Source organism: Oncorhynchus kisutch, linkage group LG15 (assembly GCF_002021735.2).
Source record: "Oncorhynchus kisutch isolate 150728-3 linkage group LG15, Okis_V2, whole genome shotgun sequence".
In the NCBI taxonomy this organism is placed as follows: domain Eukaryota; kingdom Metazoa; phylum Chordata; class Actinopteri; order Salmoniformes; family Salmonidae; genus Oncorhynchus; species Oncorhynchus kisutch.
Genome location: NC_034188.2, coordinates 64,082,493 through 64,109,726, shown reverse-complemented (window position 1 = coordinate 64,109,726; position 27,234 = coordinate 64,082,493). Strand labels below are relative to the sequence as shown.

The window sequence follows — 27,234 nt, the reverse complement described above, 5'->3', positions numbered from 1 at the left end:
TTTCAAAATAATAACTTAATTTAATTAATCATTTTCTTCTTGTGGAGTCCCAGGAGCTGGAGGAGCAGGCCTAGGAGCTGGAGGAGCAGGCTTAGGAGGAGCAGGAGGAGTACCAGGGATTGGGGCTGGACCAGGATATGGAGGTTTGCACCAGAAGTTGAAATCTAATGTCATCTGGAAGAGTTAATACTGTTGGTTTACGATTGGGAGCCTTTGGTCTGTCTTATCAAACTATTTATGAGGTAATTTATAAACATTGCTATTTGTTTTGTATTGCAGGCTATGGAGGATATGGAGGGGTACCAGCAGGAGGGGCTGCTGCTGCGGCCAAAGCTGCTAAATATGGTACATTATCCTCTCCATGATTTAGAAAAATGTATTGCCTAACCTTTGTATTAATATACTGTACTGGTCCTCCCGAGTGGTGCAGCGGTCTAAGGTACTACATCACAGTGCTTGAGGCGTCACTACAGACCCGGGTTCGATCCCAGGCTGTGTCACAGCAGGCCATCACTGAGAGACCCATGAGGCAGCCCACAATTGGCCCAGCGTCGTCTGCGTTAGGGAAGGTTTTGGCAGGCCAGGATATCCTTGTCCCATCGTACTCTAGCAATTCCTTGTGGCTGACTGGGCGTGACTTCGGTCGCCAGGTGTACAGTGTTTTCTCCGACACATTGGTGCGTCTGGCTTCCGGGTTAAGCGAGCATTGTGTCAAGGAAGAGTGCGGCATGGCAGGGTTGTGTTTCGGAGGACGCATGGCTCTCGACCTTCGCCTCTCCCTCGCCCGTATGGGAATTGCAGCGATGGGACAAGACTGTAACTACCAATTGGATATCACGAAATTGGGGAGAAAAAGGGGTAAAAGTACAAATATACAGTACCAGTCAAAAGTTTCGTAAAACCTACAAATTCCAGAGTTTTTCTTTATACATTGTAGAAAAAGAGTGAATAATCAAAACTATGAAATAACAAATATGGAATCATGTACAATAGTAACCAAAAGTGTTAAAAAAAATCAACAACCAAAAAATGGAGATTCTTCAAAGTAGCCACCCTTTGCCTTGATGACAGCTTTGCACACTCTTGGCATTCTTTCAACCAGCTTCATCAGGTAGTCAACTGGAATGCTTTTCCAACAGTTTTGAAGGGGTTCCCACATATACTGAGCACTTGTTGGCTGTTGTTCCTTAACTCTGCAGTTGAACTCATCCCAAACCATCTCAATCGGGTTGAGGTTGGGTGATTTTGGAGACCAGGTCAAATCAAATGTATTTATAAAGCCCTTTTTACATCAGCCGATATCACAAAGTGCTGTACAGAAACCCAGCCTAAAACCCCAAACAGCAAGCAATGCAGATGTAGAAGCACAGTGGCTAGGAAAAACTCCCTAGAAAGGCTGGAACATAGGAAGAAACCTAGAGAGGAACCGGGCTCTGAGGGGTGGCCAGTCCACTTCTGTCTGTGCCGGGTGGAGATTATAAGAGTACGTTCATATGTTCATAGATATACAGGACATTCATATGTTCATAGATGACCAGCAGGGTCAGATAAAAATAATCACAGTGGTTGTAGAGGGTGCAACAGGTCAGCACCTCAGGTGTAAAGGTCAGTTGGCTTTTCATAGCCGATCATTCAGAGTTAGAGACAGTAGGGTCGGTAGAGAGAGAGTCCAATGCAGCAGGTCTGGGACAAGGTAGCACATCCGGTGAACAGGTCCGTGTTCCCATAGCCGCACTTGAAGAAACTTTCAAAGTTCTTGAAATTTTCTGAATTGACTGACCTTCATGGCTTAAGGTAATGATAGACTGTCATTTCTCTTTGCTTATTTGAGCTGTAATGTGGACTTGGTCTTTTACCAAATAGGGCTATCTTCTGTATACCAATGCTACCTTGTCACAACACAACTGATTGGCTTAAACACATTAAGAAGGAAAGAAATTCCACAAATGAACTTTTAACAAGGCACACATGTTAATTGAAATGCATTCCAGGTGACTACCTCATGAAGCTGGTTGAGAGAATGCCAAGAGTGTCCAAAGCTGTCATCAAGGCTAAGGGTGGCTTTGAAGAATCTCAAATATAAAATATATTTTGATTTGTTTAACACTTTTTTGTTTACTAAATGATTCCATATGTGTTATTTCCTAGTTTTTAGGTCTTCACGATTATTCTACAATGTAGAATTTAGTAAAAATAAAGAAAAACCCTTGAATAAGTAGGTGTGTCCAAACCTTTGACTGATACAGTTGAAGTCAGAGGTTTACATACACCCTAGCCAAATATAGTTAAACTCAGTTTTTCACAATTCCTGACATTTAATCCTTGTAAAAATTCCCTGTCTTAGGTCAGTTAGGATCACCACATTATTTTAAGAATGTGAAATGTCAGAATAATAGTAGAGAAAATGATCTACTTTAATTATTCGATTACATTCCCAGTGGGTCAGAAGTTTACATACACTCAATTAGTATTTGGTAGCATTGCCTTTAAATTGTTTAACTTGGGTCAAACATTTTGGGTAGCCTTCCACAAGCTTCCCACAATAAGTTGGGGGTAATTTTGGCCCATTCCTCCTGACAGAGCTGATGTAACTGAGTCAGATTTGCAGGCCTCCTTGCTCGCACATGCTTTTTCAGTTCTGCCCACAGATTTTCTATAGGATGGAGGTCAGGGCTTTGATGGCCACTCCAATACCTTTGTTGTCCTTAAGCCATTTTGTCAAAACTTTGGAAGTTTGCTTGTGGTCATTGTCCATTTGGAAGACCCATTTGCGACCAAGCTTTAACTTCCTGACTGATGTCTTGACATGTTGCTTCAATATATCCACATAATTTTCCTGCCTCATGAAGCCATCTATTTTGTGAAGTGCACCAGTCCCTCCTGCAGCAAAGCACCCTCACAACATGATGCTGCCACCCGTGCCTCACGGTTGGGATGGTGTTCTTCGGCTTGCAAGCCTCCCCCTTTTTCCTCCAAACATAACAATGGTCAATATGGCCAAACAGTTAAATTTTTGTTTCATCAGACCAGAGGACATTTCTCCAAAAAGTAAGATCCTTGTCCCCATGTGCAGTTGCAAACCATAGTCTGGCTTTTTTATGGCGGTTTTGGAGCAGTAGCTTTTTCCTTGCTGAGCGGCCTTTCAGGTGATGTCGATATAGGACTCGTTTTACTGTGGATATAGATACTTTTGTACCTGTGACCTCCAGCATCTTCAGGTCCTTTGCTGTTGTTTTGGGATTGATTTGCACTTTTCTCATCAAAGTACGTTCATCTCTAGGAGGCAGAATGCGTCTTCTTCCTGAGCGGTATGACGGCTGTGTGGTACCATGGTGTTTATACTTGCATACTATTGTTTGTACAGATCAACGTGGTACCTTCAGACGTTTTGAAATTGCTCCCAAGGATGAACCAGACTTGTGAGGTGTACAATTTTTCTTTTGATTTTTCTTTTGATTTTCCCATGATGTCAAGCAAAGAGGCACTTAGTTTAAAGGTAGGCCTTGAAATACATCAACAGCTACACCTCCAATTGACTCAAATGATGTCAATTAGCAGATCAGAAGCTTCTAAAGCCATGACATAATTTTCTGGAATTTTCCAAGCTGTTTAAAGGCACAGTTTTAATGAGTTTTAATGACTTCAACTGTATATACTGTACTGATATACTGCCGGTGGTGCCAATCCCCCTAAATATATTAGATTTTTTTCCCTGGGTTGCATAGAAGCAACCATTAGATATTACTGTTGTTTAAACCACCAAGGAATAACATCCTGAGCCTGATGTGTAGGAGTTCCAGGAGGAGCTGGCGTGGCGGGGAGAGCAGGAGCAGTGCCAGGGGCTGGATATGGAGGGGTACCTGGGGCTGGATATGGAGGGGTACCTGGGGCTGGATATGGAGGGGTACCTGGGGCTGGATATGGAGGGGTACCTGGGGCTGGATATGGAGGAGTACCTGGGGCTGGATATGGAGGTGAGTCTGATTTGCTTTTGCCATGTAAATGTACTGTAATATACTGGACAAAATTATAAATGCAACATGCAACAATTTTACTGAGTTACAGTTCATATAAAGATATCACTCAATTGAAATACAGTTGAAGTCCGAAGTTAACATGCACTTAGGTTGGAGTCATTAAAACTCATTTTTCAACCACTCCACACATTTCTTGTTAACAAACTATAGTTTTGGCAAGTCGGTTAGGACGTCTACTATGTGCATGACACAAGTACATTTTCCAACAATTGTTTACAGACAGATTATTTCACTTATATTTCACTGTATCACAATTCCAGTGTGTCAGAAGTTTACATACACTAAGTTGACTGTGCCTTTAAACAGCTTGGAAAATTGCAGAAAATTATGTCATGGCTTTAGAAGCTTCTGATAGGCTAATTGACATAATTTTAATCAATTGGATGTGTACCTGTGGATGTATCACATTATATTGATCTCTGTAAAGGGCGGTTTCCTGGACACAGATGAAGTCTAATCCTGGAATAGAAAACCTTTTCATTGGACATTCTCCATTGAGCTTGCTTTTTAGTAACCGCCCCCAATTGTTTTAGTGAGTTCATAAATCAGGGAGGATGTCTTCTAATTTATACACTTTTTGCATATCAGGATATAATCCCGCTGCGGCCAAAGCTGCTAAATATGGTGAGGAAAAACATTCAAAACAACAACATCGGAGTTAGTACATTGGTTCAATTCATACTGAAACCTCTGTCCACTTTTAACTAATTATCATTTTTTTGTGACACTCCACTACAGGATTACCAGGAGGTGCAGGAGCAGGCCTAGGAGCTGGAGGACTTGGAGGAGCAGGAGGACTTGGAGGAGCAGGAGGAGTACCAGTGGCTGGAGGATATAACCCTGCAGTGGCCAAAGCAGCGAAATATGGTAAAATCCCTCAAAACAATCAATCTCATTCAGTGTTGGTAAATTGGTTGAATTTACATCCATGTTTGGCTTTTTAAATTGTGGTGTAACAAATCTACTGTCTTTGGCAGTTCTGAAGTTGGACAATTGTTTTATTGTGGCCCTCTACCACAGGAGTCCCTGGAGGTGCAGGAGCAGGCATAGGAGCTGGAGGAGCAGGAGGATTACCAGGGGGAGGAGGAGGGGGTGTACCTGGGGCTGGAGGATATAATCCCGCTGCAGCCAAAGCTGCTAAATATGGTAAGATTACTTATCAGAGCTGGTATTATGGTTGAATTCATGCTCATTCATGTTGGTTTTGAAATCATATCATTTCCTTGTGAACCTCTAAACAGGAGTCCCAGGAGGTGTAGGAACAGGCCTAGGAGCAGGAGGACTTGGAGGAGGAGGACAGGGAGGAGTACCTGGAGGAGTAGGAGCTGGAGGTACGTCAGAGGATGTGTATGAATTGTAAAGACATCAGAAAGAGCTCAAACAGCATCATGGTCTAGTCTGTCCTTCCATGCGATATCAAGGTGATGCAACATGCAATAGGAATATGAATTATGTGATGCTTGTGATTGCAGGATATGATCCCGCAGCCAAAGCTGCTAAATATGGTAAGAGCCTCTCTCGTTGTATCATAACTTTTAGTCTATGTAATGCAGACCAGTGGAAGAACAATAATGTTTGTCTGTTCTGTGCAGTCTCTGTACAGTACCTATTCTCTCTTGTTAGCTGGATCAAGATTTTCACTATGGCTCAACAGATTATACTATACCTTCACCTATGTTCTTACCTACCCGCAGGTATGCCAAGCGGGGCGGGCATCGGTGGAGAAGGTGTTCCAGCGCCTATAGCGACGCCAAGACCAGGTGTGGGCGTGGGTGGTGGTGTTGGAGGAACTGCCATTGAGCGCACTGATGTACCAGTGGGCACAGGGATACCTATCGCAGGCAAACCAGGTAAATAGATACTAGTTTCACCTTTGATTCTTGCTTGGTTTATTTTACCTGGCCTAGATAGATCCTTCAGGATAATTGCTAGTACTACGCAAGTAGGTCCAAAATGAAGGGTTTAAAGAAAATCCACAAAGCTCCTAATGTGACACTATGACACCTTTACAGCAGAGGATTCATCTCTAGAACCCGGTGGAACTCCCATCCCAGGTAGAACCACAAGTTTTGCACTCAACAAGACTGGATTTAATTCACCTGTTTTCGCATTGATCAGTACAAATTATGTATATCAAAAGCTACATAGTAAGAGTTAGTTACTGCAGGGGTTCTCAAACTTTTTGGGGTCCGGGGACCCCTTATGTGATTGAAAATTTATCAGGGACCCCCTCATAATCAGAACACCGCTCGAGTGAGTTATGAATAGCATACAAGGAGTGTAGTAAACTATGACGTTGGCAGTGCATGGCCGTACAAACTAAGTCTCGAACCCTGGGAAGGAACATTTTCCTGCAATTCTATACATTTTGTCATGGGGCAGAGAGAAAACTTAGCCGTTTTAAAGCTTAAATTGCAGTGCTTTTTTTTTAAAGGAATACAATAAGTATAATGTTCAAAACTTGGTAATTGGTGGAACACTGTGGATACAAATATCCCTGTGAGCCTCCCAAGGCCCATGTTGCCAAGGATTAAGAACATACATTGTAGATTAACAATATTACATTGTATTGTATTAGACCCTCTAAACTTATTCCACAGATCCCTTGGCCAAAATTAGTTTAATCTGTTGTTGTTAGTACTATTCATTAAAAAAAATTACTATCTGGTCGCGATCCCCCTACAGTATCTCAGACCCCATTTTGAGAACCCCTGAGTTACTGTACTTGAAATATGCACTGTATTTTACAGAGCTGTTAAAAAAGGGGTAGTTACTGTACCATGGAATGCCATAGACATAGAATAAAAAATCAATGATAGAGACTGATTATAATGCAAGTTTATAGTTTTTTATTTTCCCTTTTCGTTTCATGAGCTGTATGTATATAACCTGTTTATAATCCAACAAAGCCCCATCAGACTTTTCCAGCAGGCCTCATCAGGACTTCAATGGCCTACAGACACAGCCTTAGCATCCAAGCTAACTCCCACATCTTCTACCACTACCACTGCTGTCTGGCTAACTGCGCTCCACTGCAGGTGTATCAAACAGCAATGGCAGTATCGCGCAAGCCAGTCCCCTGCCCTATCTCCTCCCAAACCCCAAACCTCTTTGCCCCCTCTCTTCTCCCTAAACCCTCAAACAAGAGACAGCTTAATGTCTGTTCTGCTAGTGCTGTCCCCTTTAGCATTGTTGTATGGTCCAATAGCTATTCACCACCTGGAGCTGGAGCTTATCCCCTTCCTGTCATGGCAGTGCCAAGGATCCCCAAAATGTCTTCTGCCCTACGCTAGTTTCCCCTACCTTGTGTCCTTTTCAACTGCAATGGATGAAACTGGAACCTGTTGTCTTTTGGCAGATCCCACACCTATTGGCACACAGGCCACAGAGGCCCCAGAGCCAGAGCCCAGTAAGACTTGCTGCTGTCTGTGTTTGCATGATCAAACCCTTTCTGACAAAGGACATAGTTATACTTCATTTGAAGAGTGTAATATACACATACAGTACCAGTCAACAGCTTGGACAAGCCTACTCATTCAAGGATTTTTCATTATTTGTACTATTTCCTACATTGTAGAATAATAGTGAAGACATCAAAACTATGAAATAACACACATGGAATCATGTAGTAACCATGAAAGTGCATATTTTAGATTCTTCAAAGTAGCCACCCTTTGCCTTGATGACAGCTTTGCACACTCTTGGCATTCTCTCGACCAGCTTCATGAGGTAGTCACCTGGAACTCATTTCAATTAACAAGTGTGCCTTGTTAAAAGTACATTTGTGGAATGTATTTTCTCCCTAATGTGTTTGAGCCAATCAGTTGGTATACAGTTGGTAAAAGACCAAGTTCATATTATGGCAAGAACAGCTCAAATAAGCAAAGAGAAACTATAGTCCATGATTACTTTAACCTCACCAGGGTACAGAAATACTCATTATAAAAATTAATCAAAATCCAAGTGTTATACATTGGTTTAAAGATGAACTTCTTGTTAATCCAACCACGGTGTCATATTTCAAAAAGGCTTTATGCCGAAAGCATACCATGCGATTATCTGAGAACAGCGCCCAACAGACAAATTACAAACAGTTACCAGCCAAGTAGAGAAGTTACACAAGTCAGAAATAGAGATAACATGAATCACTTACCTTTGATGATCTTCATATGGTTGCACTCACAAGACTCCCATTTACTCAATAAATGTTTGTTTTGTTTGATAAAGTCCCTGTTTATATCCAAAAACCTCAGTTTTGTTCGCGCGTTTTGTTCAGTATTCCACAGGCTCAAACTCAGTCACAACAGGCAGATGAAAAATCCAAATAGTATCAGTAAAGTTCGTAGAAACATTTCAAACAATGTTTATAATCAATCCTCAGGTTGTTTTTAGCCTAAATAATCGGTAATATTTAAACCGGACAATAACGTCATCAATATAAAAGGTAAACAAGAAAGGCGCGCTCTCGGTTGTGCGCATGAAGAATCTCTGGGACACTGCAGTGCAGTGTCCACTCATTCAGAGTGGTCTTACTCTCTCATTTTTCAGAACACAAGCCTGAAACAATTTCAAAAGACTGTTGACATCTCGTGGAAGCCATAGGAAGTTAAATTTGAGTCCTAAGTCAATGGATACTGTAATGGCATTCAATAGAAAACTACAAACATAAAGAAATCCCACTTCCTGGATGGATTTTTCTCAGGTTTTTGCCTGCCAAATCAGTTCTGTTATACTCACAGACATTATTCTAACAGTTTTGGAAACGTCAGAGTGTTTTCTATCCATATCTACCAAGTATATGCATATCCTAGCTTCTGGGCCTGAGTAGCAGGCAGTTTACTTTGGGCATGCTTTTCATCCGGAAGTGAAAATAGTGCCACCTACCCTAGTGAAATTAGACATGAAGGTCAGTCAATATGGAAAATAGCAAGAGCATTAAAAAAAAATTCAAGTGCAGTCGCAAAAACCATCAAGCGCTATGATGAAACTGGCTCTCATGAGGACCGCCACAGGAAAGGAAGACAGAGTTACCTATGCTGCAGAGGATAAGTTCATTAGAGTTGTCAGGCTCAGATTGCAGCCCAAATAAATGTTTCAAAGAGTACATGTACAGCAACAGACACATCCCAACATCAACTGTTCAGAGGAGACTGTGTGAATCAGGCCTTCATGGTTGAATTGCTGCAATGAAACCACTACTTAAGGAAATCAATAATAAGAAGAAACTTGCTTAGGCGAAAAAAAACACCAGCAATAGACATAAGACTGGTGGAAACCTGTCCTTTGGTCTGATGAGTCCAAATTTGAGATTTTTGGTTCCAACCGCTGTATCTTTGTGAGACGCAGAGTAGGTGAACTGATGATCTCTATGTGTGTGGTTCCCACCGTGAAGCATGGAGGAGGAGGTGTGATGGTGTGGGGGTGCTTTTCTGGTGACACGGTCAGGGATTTATTTAGAATTCAAATCAAATCAAATCAGCGTTTATTTGTCACGTGCGCCGAATACAACAATAGTGATATAAAAAGGTGTGTGTGTGGGTAAGTAAAGAAATAAAACAACAGTAAAAAGACATTTGAAAATAAGGGTAGCAAGGCTATATACAGACACCGGTTAGTCAGGCTTATTGACGTAGTATGTACATGTAGGTATGGTTAAAGTGACTATGCATATATGATGAACAGAGAGTAGCAGTAGTGTAAAAAGAGGGGTTGGCGGGTGGTGGGACACAATGCAGATAGCCCAGTTAGCCCGGTTAGCCAAAGTGACTATGCATATAAGATAAACAAAGAGTAGCAGCAGCATAAAAGAGAGGTTGGGGGGGGGGACACTGCAAAAAGTCCAGGTATCTGTTCAGGAGTCTTATGGCTAGGTGATAAAAACTGTTGAGAAGCCTTTTTGTCCTAGACTTGGCACTCCGGTACCGCTTGCCATGCGGTAGTAGAGAGAACAGTCTATGACTGGGGTGGCTGGGGTCTTTGACAATTTTTAGGGCCTTCCTCTGGCACCACCTGGTGTAGAGGTCCTGGATGGCAGGCGGCTTTGCCCCAGTGATGTACTGGGCCGTACACACGGAGCGGCCCAGAGGCCGAGCAATTGCCGTAGCAGGCAGTGATGCAACCGGTCAGGGTGCTCTCGATGGTGCAGTTGTAGAACCTTTTGAGGATCTCAGGACCCATGCCAAATATTTTTTGTTTCCTGAGGGGGAATAGGCTTTGTTGTGCCCTCTTCACGACTGTCTTGGTGTGTTTGGACCATTTTAGTTTGTTGTTGAAGCTCTCAACCTGCTCCACTACAGCCCCGTCGATGAGAATGGGGGCTCGGTGCTCCTTTTCTTGTAGTCCACAATCATCTCCTTAGTCTTGGTTACGTTGAGGGATAGGTTGTTATTCTGGCACCACCCGGCCAGGTCTCTGACCTCCTCCGTATAGGCTGTCTTGTCGTTGTCGGTGATCAGGCCTACCACTGTTGTGTCGTTTGCAAACTTAATGATGGTGTTGGAGTCGTGCCTGGCCATGCAGTTGTGGGTGAACAGGGAGTACAGGAGGGGACTGAGCACGCACCCCTGGGGAGCTCCAGTGTTGAGGATCAGTGTGGCAGATGTGTTGCTACCTACCCTCACCACCTGGGAGCTGCCCATCAGGAAGTCCAGGATCCAGTTGCAGGGGGCTGTGTTTAGTTCCTTAGCTTAGTGATGAGCTTTAAGGGTACTATGGTGTTGAACGCTGATCTGTAGTCAATGAATAGCATTCTCACATAGGTGTTCCTTTTGTCCAGGTTGGAAAGGGCAGTGTGGAGTGCAATAGAGATTGCATCATCTGTGGATCTGTTTGGGCGGTAAGCAAATTGAAGTGGGTCTAGGGTTTCTGGGATAATGGTGTTGATGTGAGCCTTTACCAGCCTTTCAAAGCACTTCATGGCTATGGACGTGAGTGATAGTCTGTAGTCATTTAGGCAGGTTGCCTTTGTGTTCTTGTCCATAGGAACTATGGTGGTCTGCTTGAAACATGTTGGTATTACAGACCCAATCAGGGACATGTTGAAAATGTCAGTGAAGACACCTGCCAGTTGGTCAGCACATGCCCGGAGCACACGTCCTGGTAATCCGTCTGGCCCTGCAACCTTGTGTATGTTGACCTGTTTAAAGGTCTTACTCACGTCGGCTACGGAGAGAGTGATCACACAGTCGTCTGGAACAGCTGATGCTCTCATGCTTGCCTCGAAATGAGCATAAAAGTGATTTAGCTCGTCTGGTAGGCTCGTGTCACTGGGCAGCTCGCGGCTGTGCTTCCCTTTGTAGTCTGTAACAGTTTGCCAGTCCTGCCACATCCGACAAGCGTCGGAGCCGGTGTAGTATGATTCAATCTTAGCCCTGGAGTGACGCTTTGCCTGTTTGATGGTTTGTCGCAGGGCACAGTGGGATTTCTTGTAAGCTTCCGGGTTAGTGTTAGCGCAGTGCGAATGTTGCCTGTAATCCATGGCTTCTGGTTGGGGTATGTGCAAACAGTCACTGTGGGGATGACGTCCTCAATGCACTTATTGATAAAGCCAGTGACTGATGTGGTGTATTCCTCAATGTCATCGGAAGAATCCCGGAACATCTTCCAGTCTGTGATAGCAAAACAGTCTTGTAGTTTAGCATCTGCTTCATCTAACCACTTTTTTATAGACCGATTCACTGGTGCTTCCTGCTTTAATTTTTGCTTATAAGCAGGAATCAGGAGGATATAGTTGTGGTCAGATTTACCAAATGGAGGGCAAGGGAGAGCTTTGTACGCGTCCCCTCTGGTTGCACATTTAGCATGTTGATCGAGATTTGGTAGAACTGATTTAAGTTTCCCTGCATTAAAGTCTCCGGCCACTGGGAGCGCCGCCTCTGGGTGAGGGGTTTCCATTTTGCTTATTTCCTTATACAGCTGACTGAGTGCGGTCTTAGTGCCCGTATCTGTTTGTGGTGGTAAGTAAACAACGACGAAAAGTATAGCTGAGAGCTCTCTAGGCATGTAGTGTGGCCTGCAATTTATCACAATATACTCTACTTCAGGCGAGCAAAATCTAGAGACTTCCTTAGATTTTGTGCACCAGCTGTTGTTTACAAATCTGCACAGACTGCCCCCCTCGTCTTACCGGAGTGTGCTCTATCCTGCCGGTGCAGTGTATATCCCGCTAGCTGAATATTCATGTCGTCATTCAGCCACGATTCCGTGAAACATAGGATATTACAGTTTTTGATGTCCCGTTGGTAGGATATTCGTGATCGTACCTCGTCTAGTTTATTTTCCAATGATTGCACGTTGGCGAGTAATATTGACAGTAACGGCAGCTTTCCTACTCGCCTTTTTTGGGTCCTGACCAGGCATCAGGCTCTTTGTCCTCTGTGTCGCTTCCTTTTGCGAATAATTGGGATGTCTGCCCTGTGGGTTGTTTGGAGAATATCGTGTGAGTCCTGCTTCTTGTTGAAAAACTCTTTGTCTAATCCGAGTTGAGTGATCGCTGTCCTGATATCCAGAAGCTCTTTTCTGCCATAAGATACGGTTGCAGAAACATTATGTACAAAACGATTTACAAATATATTTAAAAAAAATACATAATAGCACAATTGGTTAGGAGACCGTAAAACGGTAGACATCTCCTCCGGCGCACACTTAACCACCATGGCTACCACAGCATTCTGCAGCGATACACCATCCCATCTCATTTGCGCTTAGTGGTGACTATCATTTGTTTTTCAACAGGACAATGACCCAACACACCTCCAGGATGTGTAAGGGCTATTTGACCAAAAAGGAGAGTGATGGAGTGCTGCATCAGGGGTGTGTCACTTGAGTGGGTTGAGTCACTGATGTGATCTTCCTGTCCAGGTTGCCTCAGATGACCTGGCCTCCACCATCACCCGACCTCAACCCAATTGAGATGGTTTGGGATGAGTTGGACCGCAGAGTGAAGGAACAGCAGCCTACAAGTGCTGAGCATATGTGGAACTCCTTCAAGACTGTTGGAAAAGCATTCCAGGTGAAGCTGGTTGAGAGAATGTCAAGAGGTTTCAAAGCTGTCATCAAGACAAAGGGTGGCTACTTGGAAGAATCTAACATGTATTTTGATTTGTTTAACACTTTTTTGGTTACTGCATGATTCCATATGTGTCATTTCATAGTTAACTATTCACTATTAACTTCTAACAAGGCACACTTGTGAATTGAAATGTGATCCAGGTGACTACCTCATGAAGAGAGAATGCCAAGAGTGTGCAAAGCTGTCAAGGCGGCACATTTGAAGAATCTCAAATATAAAATATATTTTGATTTGTTTAACACTCTTTTGGGTACTACATGATACATTATTTCATAGTTTTGATGTCTTCACTAGCATTCTACAATATAGAAAATAGTAAACCCTGCAATGAGTAGGTGTGTCCAAACTTTTGCCTCGTACTGTATGTTCTTTACAATTCCTTACATAAGCACTTCATAACATTTGACACGATTACTTATTGGCTTTTGATAAACAATTAATTTTAGTTGATTTGGTTAGATTCCTTTGTGAAAACATTGTATTTTTTGGGGCCTTCTGCAACAACAAAAAAATGAAGGAATGTAATGTTCATGTGGGTCTTGACAAGATAATGTGTTGCCAGTGTCTCTCAGGTATTTTCTAGAAGTTGTTTGTCCTCTTAAACGCACTTCCTCTCTTTCCCTCAACTAACTCCGCAGCTTGCTGCTCTTGAAATATCTCCCATTTCTGCTCTCTCCTCCCTCCCTTCGCTTTTTAACCAATTAGATTCATCTGACACTTGTCAATACTTGATTGACTTACAGTATTCTGTAATATTACTAGTTATTGTTAATGTCCTCCACAATAAAGATTGCTCCTATGGAGATTGTGCCTGGAAGACCTGTAGATACGTATTGTATGCACTCATCCTTTCTCCTTGGTAGTTAAAGTCCTATCTCCCTTCAGGGGTGGGAAACTCTAGTCCTCAGGGGCCTGATTGGTGTCACTTTTTCTCCATCCCTAGCAAACACAGCTGATTAATCAAATTGCATTCTAAACATGTTTAGGTGATTGGAGTCAGGTGTGTTAGCTGGGGAAAAACTGTGACACCAAACAGGCCCTCGGGGACTGGAATTGCCCACCTCTGCGGCATCTTCTACAGCAGGGGATCATATCCTTGTTATTACCTGATGTTTACTTATGGTACTGTATTTTAAATCCCACATTGTTTGAAATGTTTTTATGATAAAATGGACACAAAAATACATATTACTGTGTCATTCTTCCAGCACATTTTTTTGGACCCCCTGCTTTAGATGTGTTCTTCAGTCTAGAAACTAAAATGTTTATATAACTTTACGATATTTTATTTTGTGTGATTTTTCTCTGTCTTGTTGCATCTCGGATAGAGTACTTTGATACAGTACTTTCTTGTTCATTTTCATGGAAATTCATATTATTAATATATCACGTCATTGATTAACCTTCTTTTGGTTTGCTGCAGGTGCCACAGGAGTAACTGGAGGTATGTATTGGACCATATTTTTTATGAAACCAACATCAATTATTTATTCTCACTAGTTTTGCAACCTTGTGTCATTAGAATCACTGAACATTTTATTAGAGTTTTTTGAGTGGTAAGTTATTCTATTTTGGAGACTTTTTATAACTGTCCTAATTATGACAAAGCTGGTAATAGTTAGCATGATCGCCTTCACAGTTGGGGCTGGGGTTCTTCAACCTAGTGGTAAGTCATTTAAATAGATTCTCCTGAAAATGTAAAAATCCTTCTGCATGAAAATGGCGTCCTACTTGGACCTATCAACATTCCTGTACTTTACTATCTTTTCTTATCTTTGAAGAGCAATATTAGACTGCTTTACTATCAGTTCATCTTCATTGTTGACCTGTGATTTTTTTTAAATGTATTTAATCATCAATTTGAACCAATATGCTCTGTATCTGTGTGTTAAAAACTTCTCTTTGTTTCCAGTTGGTACAGGCCCAGCTCAGCCTGGTGAGTGTTGTGTCCACCATAGCAGACCTGGGTTCAATTACTTTTGGTTTTCTTTCAAATACTTCTCATGTAGTTGCTACTGGAGTACAGCAGCCTGGAGGTAAAGTGTCTCGATAGTGGAGACTATAAGGAGCAGAGTATGTGACATTGTTTAGCCACATGATGGTGACAATTTCTTGCAGGCGATGCTGTTGAGTAGTTTGTTTTCCAGTTGTGTAGTGACATGATTAATAATTAATTATATTAATTTAGTGGATGTTTAAATTTGTCCAATTTCACATGTACATTATACAAATGTCTGAATTGGAAATGTGTTTTTTGCATATCCCAACTCCCCCTGAGACACCCTTGGAGAGTGGGGTCACTGCCATGGTCAGCCATTATCAACGGCGACCCTGGAGCAATTAGGGTTAAGTGCCTTGCTTAAGGGCACATCGGCAGATTTATCAAATTGTCGTCTTGGGGATTCAAACTAGTGACCGATTTGGTTTCTGGACCAACGCTCTAACCTCTAGGCTTTATATTATTTACAGGTGTGGGTGTCGGAGCAGGTGGCAAAGCTCCTAAACCCCCTGGTGCAGGTAAGGATTCTGAAACCCTGCTAATATCATATTATTGCAGTAGTATTACAGCACTGGCTGTTTACAACTTCAAATTGATACCATCAACTCAGATCCATAACCCATCCAATAATGTGATTGAACACTTTTACATGCCAATATAAATATAATTAATATACCCCTATGCACATTCATATAACAGTGATGTTCCAACCCTTATGCACACACGATTAGGAATAATATGCTTTGTTATTGATCAGATAAGGATGTTATTACCTTCTTCACGTGAGTCAATAGCAAGAGTTGTTTACACACAATGAACAGCAGCATCAGCTCTTTTATCTGGTCTAATGCACCAAAACATACAATTAAGACTGATCATAATGCTAACCCAGGCCACAAATTTGTTGACGTACCTAAAACGTGTTAGCCATTGCAAGACAGTCATATTGATTAGAAATGTACAGAGATAAGGTCAAGTCAACAGTATATAATAGTAAAAGGTGCAGTTAGATTTGCTAGTAGTCTCAGGACTTTATAAGGTGCTGTTAGGACATGTAATATTAAAGAATTGACTGAATCTAGACACGTGGAAGCAGTCATCTATATACATTCATGTTATATGCATTATTTGAAACCCATGCCGTATGAGGTAAAGCGTTAGGATGAAGCTATTTGCAGCAGGATGATAGAGACAGTTCTGCACCATCAATCTCAAATTAATTTAACTGCCTGAAGTCCTGTGAATGTGTTGAATATGTTATCACTGTCTCAGCTAGCTGGGTAGTTCCTACACTAGAGGCAAAAAGAAACAATTCAGGCCTATATATTTTTGTGAAACATTTCTATTGAGCATTCAAATACATATTTTGATTAGAACATCAAATGAAGGCAGCTGTATGGCTATTGGTCAACAAAGAATCTTAAGCTAGATGAGAGCGCAAAATAAATGTATGAGGTCTTAAACCTGAAAGGCCCCTTGCATGACTGAATCTGCATTAGGATGTTCTGATTTATTGTATTAACTAACATTTTTTGACTGAGCCATTCATTTGGGTGCCCTGGTGATGAAGTCATCATTTCAGGAAATAAGCGGCTTTTCTTTGTCATTATGATACAGGGGGATACCCGTATGGTGGTTATGGACAGGGTATGTATGAGAGAGGAGAAGAGCAGACCACAACCTTATCATCTCTACACTAGTAGCAGACACACACATGCACAAACACACACACACATATCTGTTTTTATTTCAAACTACTGCCTGACTTCACTGAGATATGACCTTGGCTTGTGTCAGCCTCTTCTCTGTAAATTAATAAATCAGAGGTCTGATAAAAAAACAAAAAGGATTTTATGGCCAGGCCAGGGATAAGTGGTGTAATATGTTGATATGTTTTAAGGCATTTTAAAGTTTATTATATAAGCAGGAAGCAGCTAGCTTTATTGGAATTAGTATGTTAGCTACGTGACCTGACGGAGCCACTCACTGGTGCTCCCTTGTCAGGAATAAAGCTGCTTTTCTTTCCGTCATGATTCAGCAGGACAACTCCGGTATGGTCAAGGTTATGGACAGGGTATGTATGAGAGAGGGGAGAGAAGGAAATAGGAGGAGATGATAGGAGGCCATTCCACCACAGCCTCTTAAAACTTGTATTCTAGACAAAGAAAGAAAACAATGTAATTCAAATAATCTAGTTTGAATTGTACCAGATGTACTGGATCATGAACTCTGACCTCTAGGCTGACCTTACAGTAAACCTCTTATGTCATCACTTTAAAAGCTTCACACTGTCTGTAGGTCTTCACTATCAAATTACAAGGTCATGTTGAAGAGATTATTGTTGATAGAGCTAGGACAATATAGCTTGAGAGTGACATTCAGATCATCATTCAGATCAGTGACCATCATTCAGATCAGTGACCCATCCCACAGCCCCACACCCAACCATATGTTATGTCCATGGGGTTTTAATGGCATATATTGCTCCACAGGTGCTGGTGGATATCCCTATGGAGGAGGATATGGAAGTAAGCCAATTTCTCTGTCTGCATCCTTGTAATGGAGTCTCAAACTGAATTCACTATGGCCATGTGCGGCCTTGGGTTACTTTCTACTCAGACTAAATCCCCATCACTGTAATTGGTTTATTCAGGTATTTGTCCATTAATATAATCTCATGTCCGTATCCCTGGTGATATTGCATTACAGTCACTGTTGAGTAGAGAGTAAAAATAGGCTGTGCAAATTACGCTGATGTTCTCTGTATTTCCTCAGATCCATACGGAGCAGGAGCTGGACAATTTCCTGGAGCCAAGCCCCTGAAACATCCAGGTGTGTGTCAGTGTGCCATAAGAAGTGTTTATTAAAGATGTAGCTACAGTACGGTGAGCTCCAAAAGTATTGGGACAGTGACACATTTGTTGTTGTTTTGGCTCTGTACTCCAGCACATTGGATAAGAATAAAATATGTTTCTCAAAATTAATTCATTTGGATGCTACCATGATTACGGATAGTCCTGAATGAATCATAAATAATGGGAAGTGAGAAAGTTAGACGCATAAATATCATACTCCCAATACATGCTAAACTCTCGCCACTACAATAACAGGGGAGGTTAGCATTTTTGGGGGGGAGGGCGGGGTAGTATGATATTTATGCTTTCCCACTCATCATTATTCATGATTTATTCAGGATTATCCATAATTATGGTTGCATCCACATTAATGTAGAAGTGTTTAGAAACATGTTGTGTTCTTATTTACAATAAAAGTGACTCCAAAATGACACAATGCATTATTTACCATTTATTTCTATTGGACACAAAATAATCTGAAACACTACCAAAACAAACAGCTAATTCATCCAACAAGTTTGTAGAGTCACAAGTGTGATGTGATCATTGCATGCTAGGAATATGGAACCAAATACTAAACTTTTGACTACTTTAATACACATATAAGTGAATTTGTCCCAATACTTTTGGTCCCCTAAAATGGGAGGACTATGTACAAAAAGTGCTGCAATTTTGGAACATTTACCCGATATGGATGAAAATACCCTCAAATTAAAGCTGATAGTTTGCACTTTAACCTCATAGTCATTGTATCATTTCAAATCCAAAGTTCTGGACTACAAAGCCCAAACAAACAGACAAATGTCATTGTCCCAATACTTTTGGAGCTCACTGTATATGATCTCACTCACTGTGTTTTGTATCTCTCCTGTAGTTGTGGGAGGAGCAGGCGGTGTGGCTGGAGGAGCAGGCGGTGTGGCTGGAGGAGCAGGTATTCCTCTTACTGGAGCAGGTGGTGGTGCAGGTATGGAATCACTTTCGTACCGGTCTTAGGAAATAAATAAGCTTTCTGTGTAACTGAACAATTAATATCCACAATGTCCCCAAAATGGTGCAGTACGAAGAGACATGTTGAGTTCAACCCCATCCCATAACTTCAATGGCTTATTGTAACTCCGTACTCCCTACCTCAGGTCAACTCTGTATAACATTGTGTTACATACATCTTGCTGAGCCAATTTCTGGTGTTCCCTAGGCAATGAAGTCATCATGTCAGGAATAAAGCTGCTTTTCTTTCCATCATGATTCAGGGGGATACCCGTATGGTTATGGTCAAGGTGGTTATGGACAGGGACAGGGTATGTATGAGAGAGGGGAAGCAGGCCAGCTGGCCTCTCAGAGTGACTGTTGTCCAGGAAATGTAATTGACTTGCACTTCCTATGACCAATGAGGCGATTGGAGAGGTGACTGTGACAGACACCAGAGCCAGGAATGAGATGCCAATGGGACTGTGTCTGAAACCCCAATGCCAATTGAGCTAGAAACACCCTCTCCAAACCAAACCCGTTGAAACTCTCATGCCACCTCAAACAACGACCTCTGGGACGTTCTGTGGTTGTAGCTTTGTAACAACACAAAGCTTGACCATAGCCAGGGAAATGTCTTGTCCTTGTTTTTAACTGCCAAGTCTAGCTAGATAGGTTCAACTGTCATCGACAGTAGCTGATCCTATAAAGTTACAGATAATAACTATCTAGTGTGTGAAATGTCAGCCATGTTCTTAGTGGAGGACTAGTGTCACCCACTACAGGCCTGGTACGAGGCTATAGGAGAACTAACCCAGTCTCATGTTTCAGGTGTGAGGTATCCCACTGGTGAAGGTCTGGGAGCAGGGGCAGGAGCAGGTCAAAAAGCACCCAAACCCCCAGGTAAAAACCCTGACACTTAAAGCCCAGCTTTGTACTAATACTCTTACATATTTTACTCTTACTTTTATGTACATATACTACCACATCTGAGCAACATATCATAGTGATGTTATCTTTATTTTGGAGTAGAGTTCTCGTAAAAGTAGTGAGAAATCTTGATTTTTAAGTCATATCAAAGCCAGAGAGTGCTGTAGGGCAAGACATAGAAGAATGAGGCAACAAACACTCCCAGTGGAGACTGATTACCGTCACAGGCAGAGTGAAGGTTTAGAGATACTATAGCAGCATGGACCTCTGAAGAGTCGGCCTACTCTGCCTATAACGGTACAGCGTGTGCTCTGCAATTGGAAGTAGGACTCTGTCATTGTATACAAGATGTTCCTGCCTACAGCGTAGTCAATTTCAACAGCAAACATGGGTTCAAATAGTATTTGAAATTGTTCAACTATATCAACTCTTCAGTAATGCTCCACTCTCTCCTGTTCAATAGGTTATGGTAACCTAGGTGCGGGTGGTGCTGGTTATAGTCCAGGTGAGACTGACTGTCCTGCTGTAATTTCTGTAGTTTACTGAAGTTAACTGCGAGGTTTCATCCTCATGTTCATAAACTGGTAAAAATGCACACACATTCAGTGCATTCAGAAAGTATTCAGACCCCTTAACTTTTCCAGAAAATGTTACGTAATAGCCTTATTCTAAAATGTATTAAATTGTGGTTTTTCCTCATCAATCTACACACAATACCCCATAATGACAAAGACAAAACAGGTTATTGTAATTTTTGCAAATGTAATACAAATAACAAACTGATATCACATTTACATAAGTATTCAGACCCTCTACTTTGTTGAAGCACCTGGCATTTTTCTGCCACCACCATACTTCACCGTAGAGATGGTGACCAAGGCCCTTCTCTCCCAATTTCTCAGTTCTGCCGGACAGCCAGCTCTAGGAAAAGTCTTGGTGGTTTGAAACTTCTTCCATTTAAGAATGATGGAGGCCACTGTGTTTTTGAGGACCTTCAGTGCTGCAGACATTTTTTGGTACTCTTCCCCAGACCTGTGCCTCGACATAATCCTGTCTCCGAGCCCTACGGACAATTCCTTCAACCTCAAGGCTTGGTTTTTGCTCTGACATGCACTGTCAACTGTGGGATATAGACAGATGTGTACCTTTCCAAATCATGTTCAATCAATTGAATTTACCACAGGTGGGACTCCAATCAAGTTGTAGAAACATCTCAAGGATTACCTCTCACTGTTGCCGCCTGCTACCGACCCCCCTCAGCTCCCAGCTGCGCCCTGGACACCATTTGTGAATTGATCGCCCCCCATCTAGCTTCAGAGTTTGTTCTGTTAGGTGACCTAAACTGGGATATGCTTAACACCCCGCCAGTCCTACAATCTAAGCTAGATGCCCTCAATCTCACACAAATCATCAAGGAACCCACCAGGTACAACCCTAACTCTGTAAACAAGGGCACCCTCATAGACGTCATCCTGACCAACTGGCCCTCCAAATACACCTCCGCTGTCTTCAACCAGGATCTCAGCGATCACTGCCTCATTGCCTGTATCCGCTACGGAGCCGCAGTCAAACGACCACCCCTCATCACTGTCAAACGCTCCCTAAAACACTTCTGTGAGCAGGCCTTTCTAATCGACCTGGCCCGGGTATCCTGGAAGGACATTGACCTCATCCCGTCAGTTGAGGATGCCTGGTCATTCTTTAAAAGTAACTTCCTCACCATTTTAGATAAGCATGCTCCGTTCAAAAAATGCAGAACTAAGAACAGATACAGCCCTTGGTTCACCCCAGACCTGACTGCCCTCGACCAGCACAAAAACATCCTGTGGCGGACTGCAATAGCATCGAATAGTCCCCGTGATATGCAACTGTTCAGGGAAGTCCGGAACCAATACACGCAGTCAGAAGCTAAGGCCAGCTTCTTCAGGCAGAAGTTTGCATCCTGTAGCTCCAACTCCAAAAAGTTCTGGGACACTGTGAAGTCCATGGAGAACAAGAGCACCTCCTCCCAGCTGCCCACTGCACTGAGGCTAGGTAACACGGTCACCACCGATAAATCCATGATTATCGAAAACTTCAATAAGCATTTCTCAATGGCTGGCCATGCCTTCCGCCTGGCTACTTCAACCTCGGCCAACAGCTCCGCCCCCCCCCCCCCCCCCCCCCGCAGTTCCTCGCCCAAGCCTCTCCAGGTTCTCCTTTACCCAAATCCAGATAGCAGATGTTCTGAAAGAGCTGCAAAACCTGGACCCGTACAAATCAGCTGGGCTTGACAATCTGGACCCTCTATTTCTGAAACTATCTGCCACCATTGTCGCAACCCCTATTACCAGCCTGTTCAACCTCTCTTTCATATCGTCTGAGATCCCCAAGGATTGGAAAGCTGCCGCAGTCATCCCCCTCTTCAAAGGGGGAGACACCCTGGACCCAAACTGTTACAGACCGATATCCATCCTGCCCTGCCTATCTAAGGTCTTCGAAAGCCAAGTCAACAAACAGGTCACTGACCATCTCGAATCCCACCGTACCTTCTCCGCTGTGCAATCTGGTTTCCGAGCCGGTCACGGGTGCACCTCAGCCACACTCAAGGTACTAAACGATATCATAACCGCCATCGATAAAAGACAGTACTGTGCAGCCGTCTTCATCGACCTTGCCAAGGCTTTCGACTCTGTTAATCACCATATTCTTATCGGCAGACTCAGTAGCCTCGGTTTTTCTGATGACTGCCTTGCCTGGTTCACCAATTACTTTGCAGACAGAGTTCAGTGTGTCAAATCGGAGGGCATGCTGTCCGGTCCTCTGGCAGTCTCTATGGGGGTGCCACAGGGTTCAATTCTCGGGCCGACTCTTTTCTCTGTATATATCAATGATGTTGCTCTTGCTGCGGGCGATTCCCTGATCCACCTCTACGCAGACGACACCATTCTATATACTTTCGGGCCTTCATTGGACACTGTGCTATCTAACCTCCAAACAAGCTTCAATGCCATACAACACTCCTTCCGTGGCCTCCAACTGCTCTTAAACGCTAGTAAAACCAAATGCATGCTTTTCAACCGATCGCTGCCTGCACCCGCATGCCCGACTAGCATCACCACCCTGGATGGTTCCGACCTAGAATATGTGGACATCTATAAGTACCTAGGTGTCTGGCTAGACTGCAAACTCTCCTTCCAGACTCATATCAAACATCTCCAATCGAAAATCAAATCAAGAGTCGGCTTTCTATTCCGCAACAAAGCCTCCTTCACTCACGCCGCCAAGCTTACCCTAGTAAAACTGACTATCCTACCGATCCTCGACTTCGGCGATGTCATCTACAAAATGGCTTCCAACACTCTACTCAGCAAATTGGATGCAGTCTATCACAGTGCCATCCGTTTTGTCACTAAAGCACCTTATACCACCCACCACTGCGACTTGTATGCTCTAGTCGGCTGGCCCTCGCTACATATTCGTCGCCAGACCCACTGGCTCCAGGTCATCTACAAGTCCATGCTAGGTAAAGCTCCGCCTTATCTCAGCTCACTGATCACGATGGCAACACCCATCCGTAGCACGCGCTCCAGCAGGTGTATCTCACCGATCATCCCTAAAGCAAACACCTCATTTGGCCGCCTTTCGTTCCAGTACTCTGCTGCCTGTGACTGGAACAAATTGCAAAAATCGCTGAAGTTGGAGACTTTTATCTCCCTCACCAACTTCAAACATCAGCTATCTGAGCAGCTAACCGATCGCTGCAGCTGTACATAGTCTATTGGTAAATAGCCCACCCATTTTCACCTACCTCATCCCCATACTGTTTTTATTTATTTACTTTTCTGCTCTTTTGCACACCAATATCTCTACCTGTACATGACCATCTGATCATTTATCACTCCAGTGTTAATCTGCAAAATTGTTATTATTCGCCTACCTCCTCATGCCTTTTGCACACATTGTATATAGACTCCCCCTTTGTTTTCTACTGTGTTATTGACTTGTAAATTGTTTACTCCATGTGTAACTCTTTGTTGTCTGCTCACACTGCTATGCTTTATCTTGGGCCAGGTCGCAGTTGCAAATGAGAACTTGTTCTCAACTAGCCTACCTGGTTAAATAAAGGTGAAATAAAAAAAATAAAAAAATAAAAATGGAAACAGGATGCACCTGAGCACAATTTCGAGTCTCATAGCAAATGGTCTGAATACTTATGTAGATAAGGTAGTTCTAAAAACCTGTTTTCACTTTGTCATTATGGGGTATTGTGTGTAGATTGTTGAATTTTGAAATGTAATCCATTTTAGAATATGGCTGTAACGTAACAAAATGTGGGGGACAAATCAAGGAGTCTGAATACTTTCCGAATGCACTGTAGGTAGTAGGACAGTGTCACCCCACTAAGACCCACTGTCAAAACACTGTGAAGAAAAGTCTTCTATGACAAGTCAGGCATCGCAAGACAAGCATGGCACAATTCATGTCTTCATATGGGAAGGGAAAGGGGGGATACTTAGTCAGTTGTACAACTGAATGGATTCAACTGAAATGTGCCTTCTGCATCTAACCCAATCCCTCTGAATCAGAGCGGTGCGGTGGGCTGCCTTAATCGACATCCTCGTCGTAGGTTTATGTTAACACATTGGCAGGGTTTTGACCTATGTTCAGGATTATACTTGGAAGTGTATTACCAAGGCTGTGGAGCTTTCAGCATCCCCTCCTCTCCTCCTCTCCCTTTATGTTTGGTTGGAGTGTTATCACGCTGGTCTAGCAGTGGAGAGATTCTGCTCTCTGCCCCAGGCCCCATGGATACAGACTAGCCAATGCCTGCAGGCTATTATCCACCTCCCATTGGTCAAATATTCACTGACACAGAGAGCAGAGCATCCCACAGTACAACATACTGCCTGTTTCACGTGCTATCACATATGGTACAACTTTGCTAATACTGTATGCAAATGTTGTTTCCCAAAGAGAATTCAGCACCATTAGCCTTTTGATAAATACTGTAGCTAGAATATTTGCAAAAACACACTGGCCTGGTAAATTTGCATACATAATGCATATGACCTCTCAGTTCATACTGCATGTTGACATTTGACTGGTTGTGTTCTGGGCTGATTGTTAAGAAAAAAGTAATGCATAAGTTGAGTCTGTGGCCAAAGCTACAGTAGGGTATGTAACCCTAGCTAAATGTAGACTAAATGTATACAATGAATACGTATAGTGTTGTTGTGTTTGCAGTTGTTGTTTGTACATTTTTGCTGTGTTACCCTTGCAGGTGCTGGTGTGTTCCCAGGTTACGGAGGTGGCTACCCACAACAACGGGGTTACCCACAGCAAGGTGGCGGCTACCCACTGCAACCCTACCCAGGTAACGTGTAGAACCTCGACCTGTGAAAATCAGATGCAGTGTGTGTACAGTATGCTTTTATAGAAAATGGGATGTTGTGACCCAGGATCTATGAAGATAAAAGTAGAACAAAAGGAGCAGAGAGAACCAAGTTGATAGTTGTTAATATCTGTTAATCTTTACTGTCCAGGGAGGACAGAGGAAGCAAGGGCATTCACTTCAGTAGTTTGAGTTCCCCTTTGTAAGCATGTGCCAATCATTCACTTACAGTAAATGTAGAAAAGTGTCGATTGGCCATAAGTTTAGACTTTTGGCAAACTTGACATCATTTTGCAAACTGAATTAAATACTGAGAAATAGTCGCCAACAGTTATATCAAGGTCAAATAAGCTAGCCACTCAACATAACCATCAAGATAATAGATGTAAATTAACCTGATCCCTTATCCGGACCACATACTGTTTGCCCCCTGGTGACAGGGGTTTGAGCCTTGTCTCGGCTACCCTCTGTCTATGCCCCTACTATCTGTCTCCCTCTCTACATTTCCCGCTGTACTGACAAAACATCAACACAAAACAAAAATCGAAACAACAAAAATTCAACCTTACTCCACGCGCTGGTGGCTCTTTAACTGGCCATGTTTACCCCATTTCTGCCTGCATCAGGAGATGGGCTAAAGCTGAATTGTCAACAGACAGGTAACCCAGAATGACAGACAGACAAGCAGCCCTCAGGCCTGTTGCTTTGGTATTAGAGCTAACCTCTGGGAGAGAAAGAGAGAGGGGAACAGATCTAGAAACAATTGAAAGGAACAGCCACCTTCCCCATACCTGGTTTAGTTTCCCCTCATTAAATTAATTGATGGGGAACATTGAGTGCTCTAAGCACTTAATTGGCTATGAAAATAAAATAATTGAGGTGGTGCTAGGAATGTAAGTCTCTCTCTCTCTCTCACTCGCTCTCTCGGCGTAGTCACTAGATGCTAGTTACTCTCACTTATACTGTAGCTTCTGTGAATCCGATAGCTACTCTGACCATGCTTTGACCATGAAAATCAGGTTTTAATGTTTTACAAGCATGGTGCAAAATATTGCACACATACAGTGGGGCAAAAAAGTATTTAGTCAGCCACCAATTGTGCAAGTTCGCCCACTTAAAAAGATGAAAGAGGCCTGTAATTTTCATCATAGGTACACTTCAACTATGACAGACAAAATGAGAAAAAAAATCCAGAAAAATCACATTGTAGGATTTTTAATTCATTTATTTGCAAATTATGGTGGAAAATAAGTATTTGGTCAATAACAAAAGTTTATCTCAATACTTTGTTATATACCCTTTGTTGGCAATGACAGAGGTCAAACGTTTTCTGTAAGTCTTCACAAGGTTTTCACACACTGTTGCTGGTATTTTGGCCCATTCCTCCATGCAGATCTCCTTTAGAGCAGTGATGTTTTGGGACTGTTGCTGGGCAACACGGACTTTCAACTCCCTCCAAAGATTTTCTATGGGGTTGAGATCTGGAGACTGGCTAGGCCACTCCAGGACCTTAAAATGCTTCTTACGAAGCCACTCCTTCGTTGCCCAGGCGGTGTGTTTGGGATCATTGTCATGCTGAAAGACCCAGCCACGTTTCATCTTCAATGCCCTTGCTGATGGAAGGAGGTTTTCACTCAAAATCTCACAATACATGGCCCCATTCATTCTTTCCTTTACACGGATCAGTCGTTCTGGTCCCTTTGCAGAAAAACTGTCCCAATGCATGATGTTTCCTCCCCCATGCTTCACAGTAGGTATGGTGTTCTTTGGATGCAACTCAGCATTCTTTGTCCTCCAAACACGACAAGTTGAGTTTTTACCAAAAAGTTATATTTTGGTTTCATCTGACCATATGACATTCTCCCAATCTTCTTCTGGATCATCCAAATGCTCTCTAGCAAACTTCAGACGGGCCTGGACATGTACTGGCTTAAGCAGGGGGACACGTCTGGCACTGCAGGATTTGAGTCCCTGGCGGCGTAGTGTGTTACTGATGGTAGGCT

General features: G+C 42.8%; 1 protein-coding gene across 19 annotated transcripts in view; it reads left to right on the top strand.

The window, feature by feature from the left end:
• LOC109905668 (elastin) overlaps positions 1-27,234 on the top strand; it is a 104,439-nt gene that overhangs the window by 62,781 nt on the left and 14,424 nt on the right. For 10 of the 19 annotated variants that reach the window (XM_031790807.1, XM_031790805.1, XM_031790799.1 and 7 more), the window contains 24 exons: positions 48-143; positions 280-345; positions 3,792-3,974; positions 4,626-4,661; positions 4,776-4,904; positions 5,058-5,183; positions 5,279-5,368; positions 5,510-5,542; positions 5,732-5,887; positions 6,050-6,091; positions 7,396-7,446; positions 14,531-14,551; positions 14,747-14,773; positions 15,020-15,043; positions 15,577-15,624; positions 16,724-16,753; positions 17,145-17,180; positions 17,599-17,634; positions 17,882-17,938; positions 18,836-18,925; positions 19,212-19,259; positions 19,759-19,830; positions 20,321-20,362; positions 25,121-25,213. In XM_031790807.1, coding sequence (XP_031646667.1) covers positions 48-143; positions 280-345; positions 3,792-3,974; positions 4,626-4,661; positions 4,776-4,904; positions 5,058-5,183; positions 5,279-5,368; positions 5,510-5,542; positions 5,732-5,887; positions 6,050-6,091; positions 7,396-7,446; positions 14,531-14,551; positions 14,747-14,773; positions 15,020-15,043; positions 15,577-15,624; positions 16,724-16,753; positions 17,145-17,180; positions 17,599-17,634; positions 17,882-17,938; positions 18,836-18,925; positions 19,212-19,259; positions 19,759-19,830; positions 20,321-20,362; positions 25,121-25,213 — 1,632 coding nt within the window. The remainder of the gene's footprint in view (positions 1-47; positions 144-279; positions 346-3,791; positions 3,975-4,625; positions 4,662-4,775; positions 4,905-5,057; positions 5,184-5,278; positions 5,369-5,509; positions 5,543-5,731; positions 5,888-6,049; positions 6,092-7,395; positions 7,447-14,530; positions 14,552-14,746; positions 14,774-15,019; positions 15,044-15,576; positions 15,625-16,723; positions 16,754-17,144; positions 17,181-17,598; positions 17,635-17,881; positions 17,939-18,835; positions 18,926-19,211; positions 19,260-19,758; positions 19,831-20,320; positions 20,363-25,120; positions 25,214-27,234) is intronic. The other 9 variants (XM_031790791.1, XM_031790790.1, XM_031790803.1 and 6 more) reach the window with 9 other exon arrangements.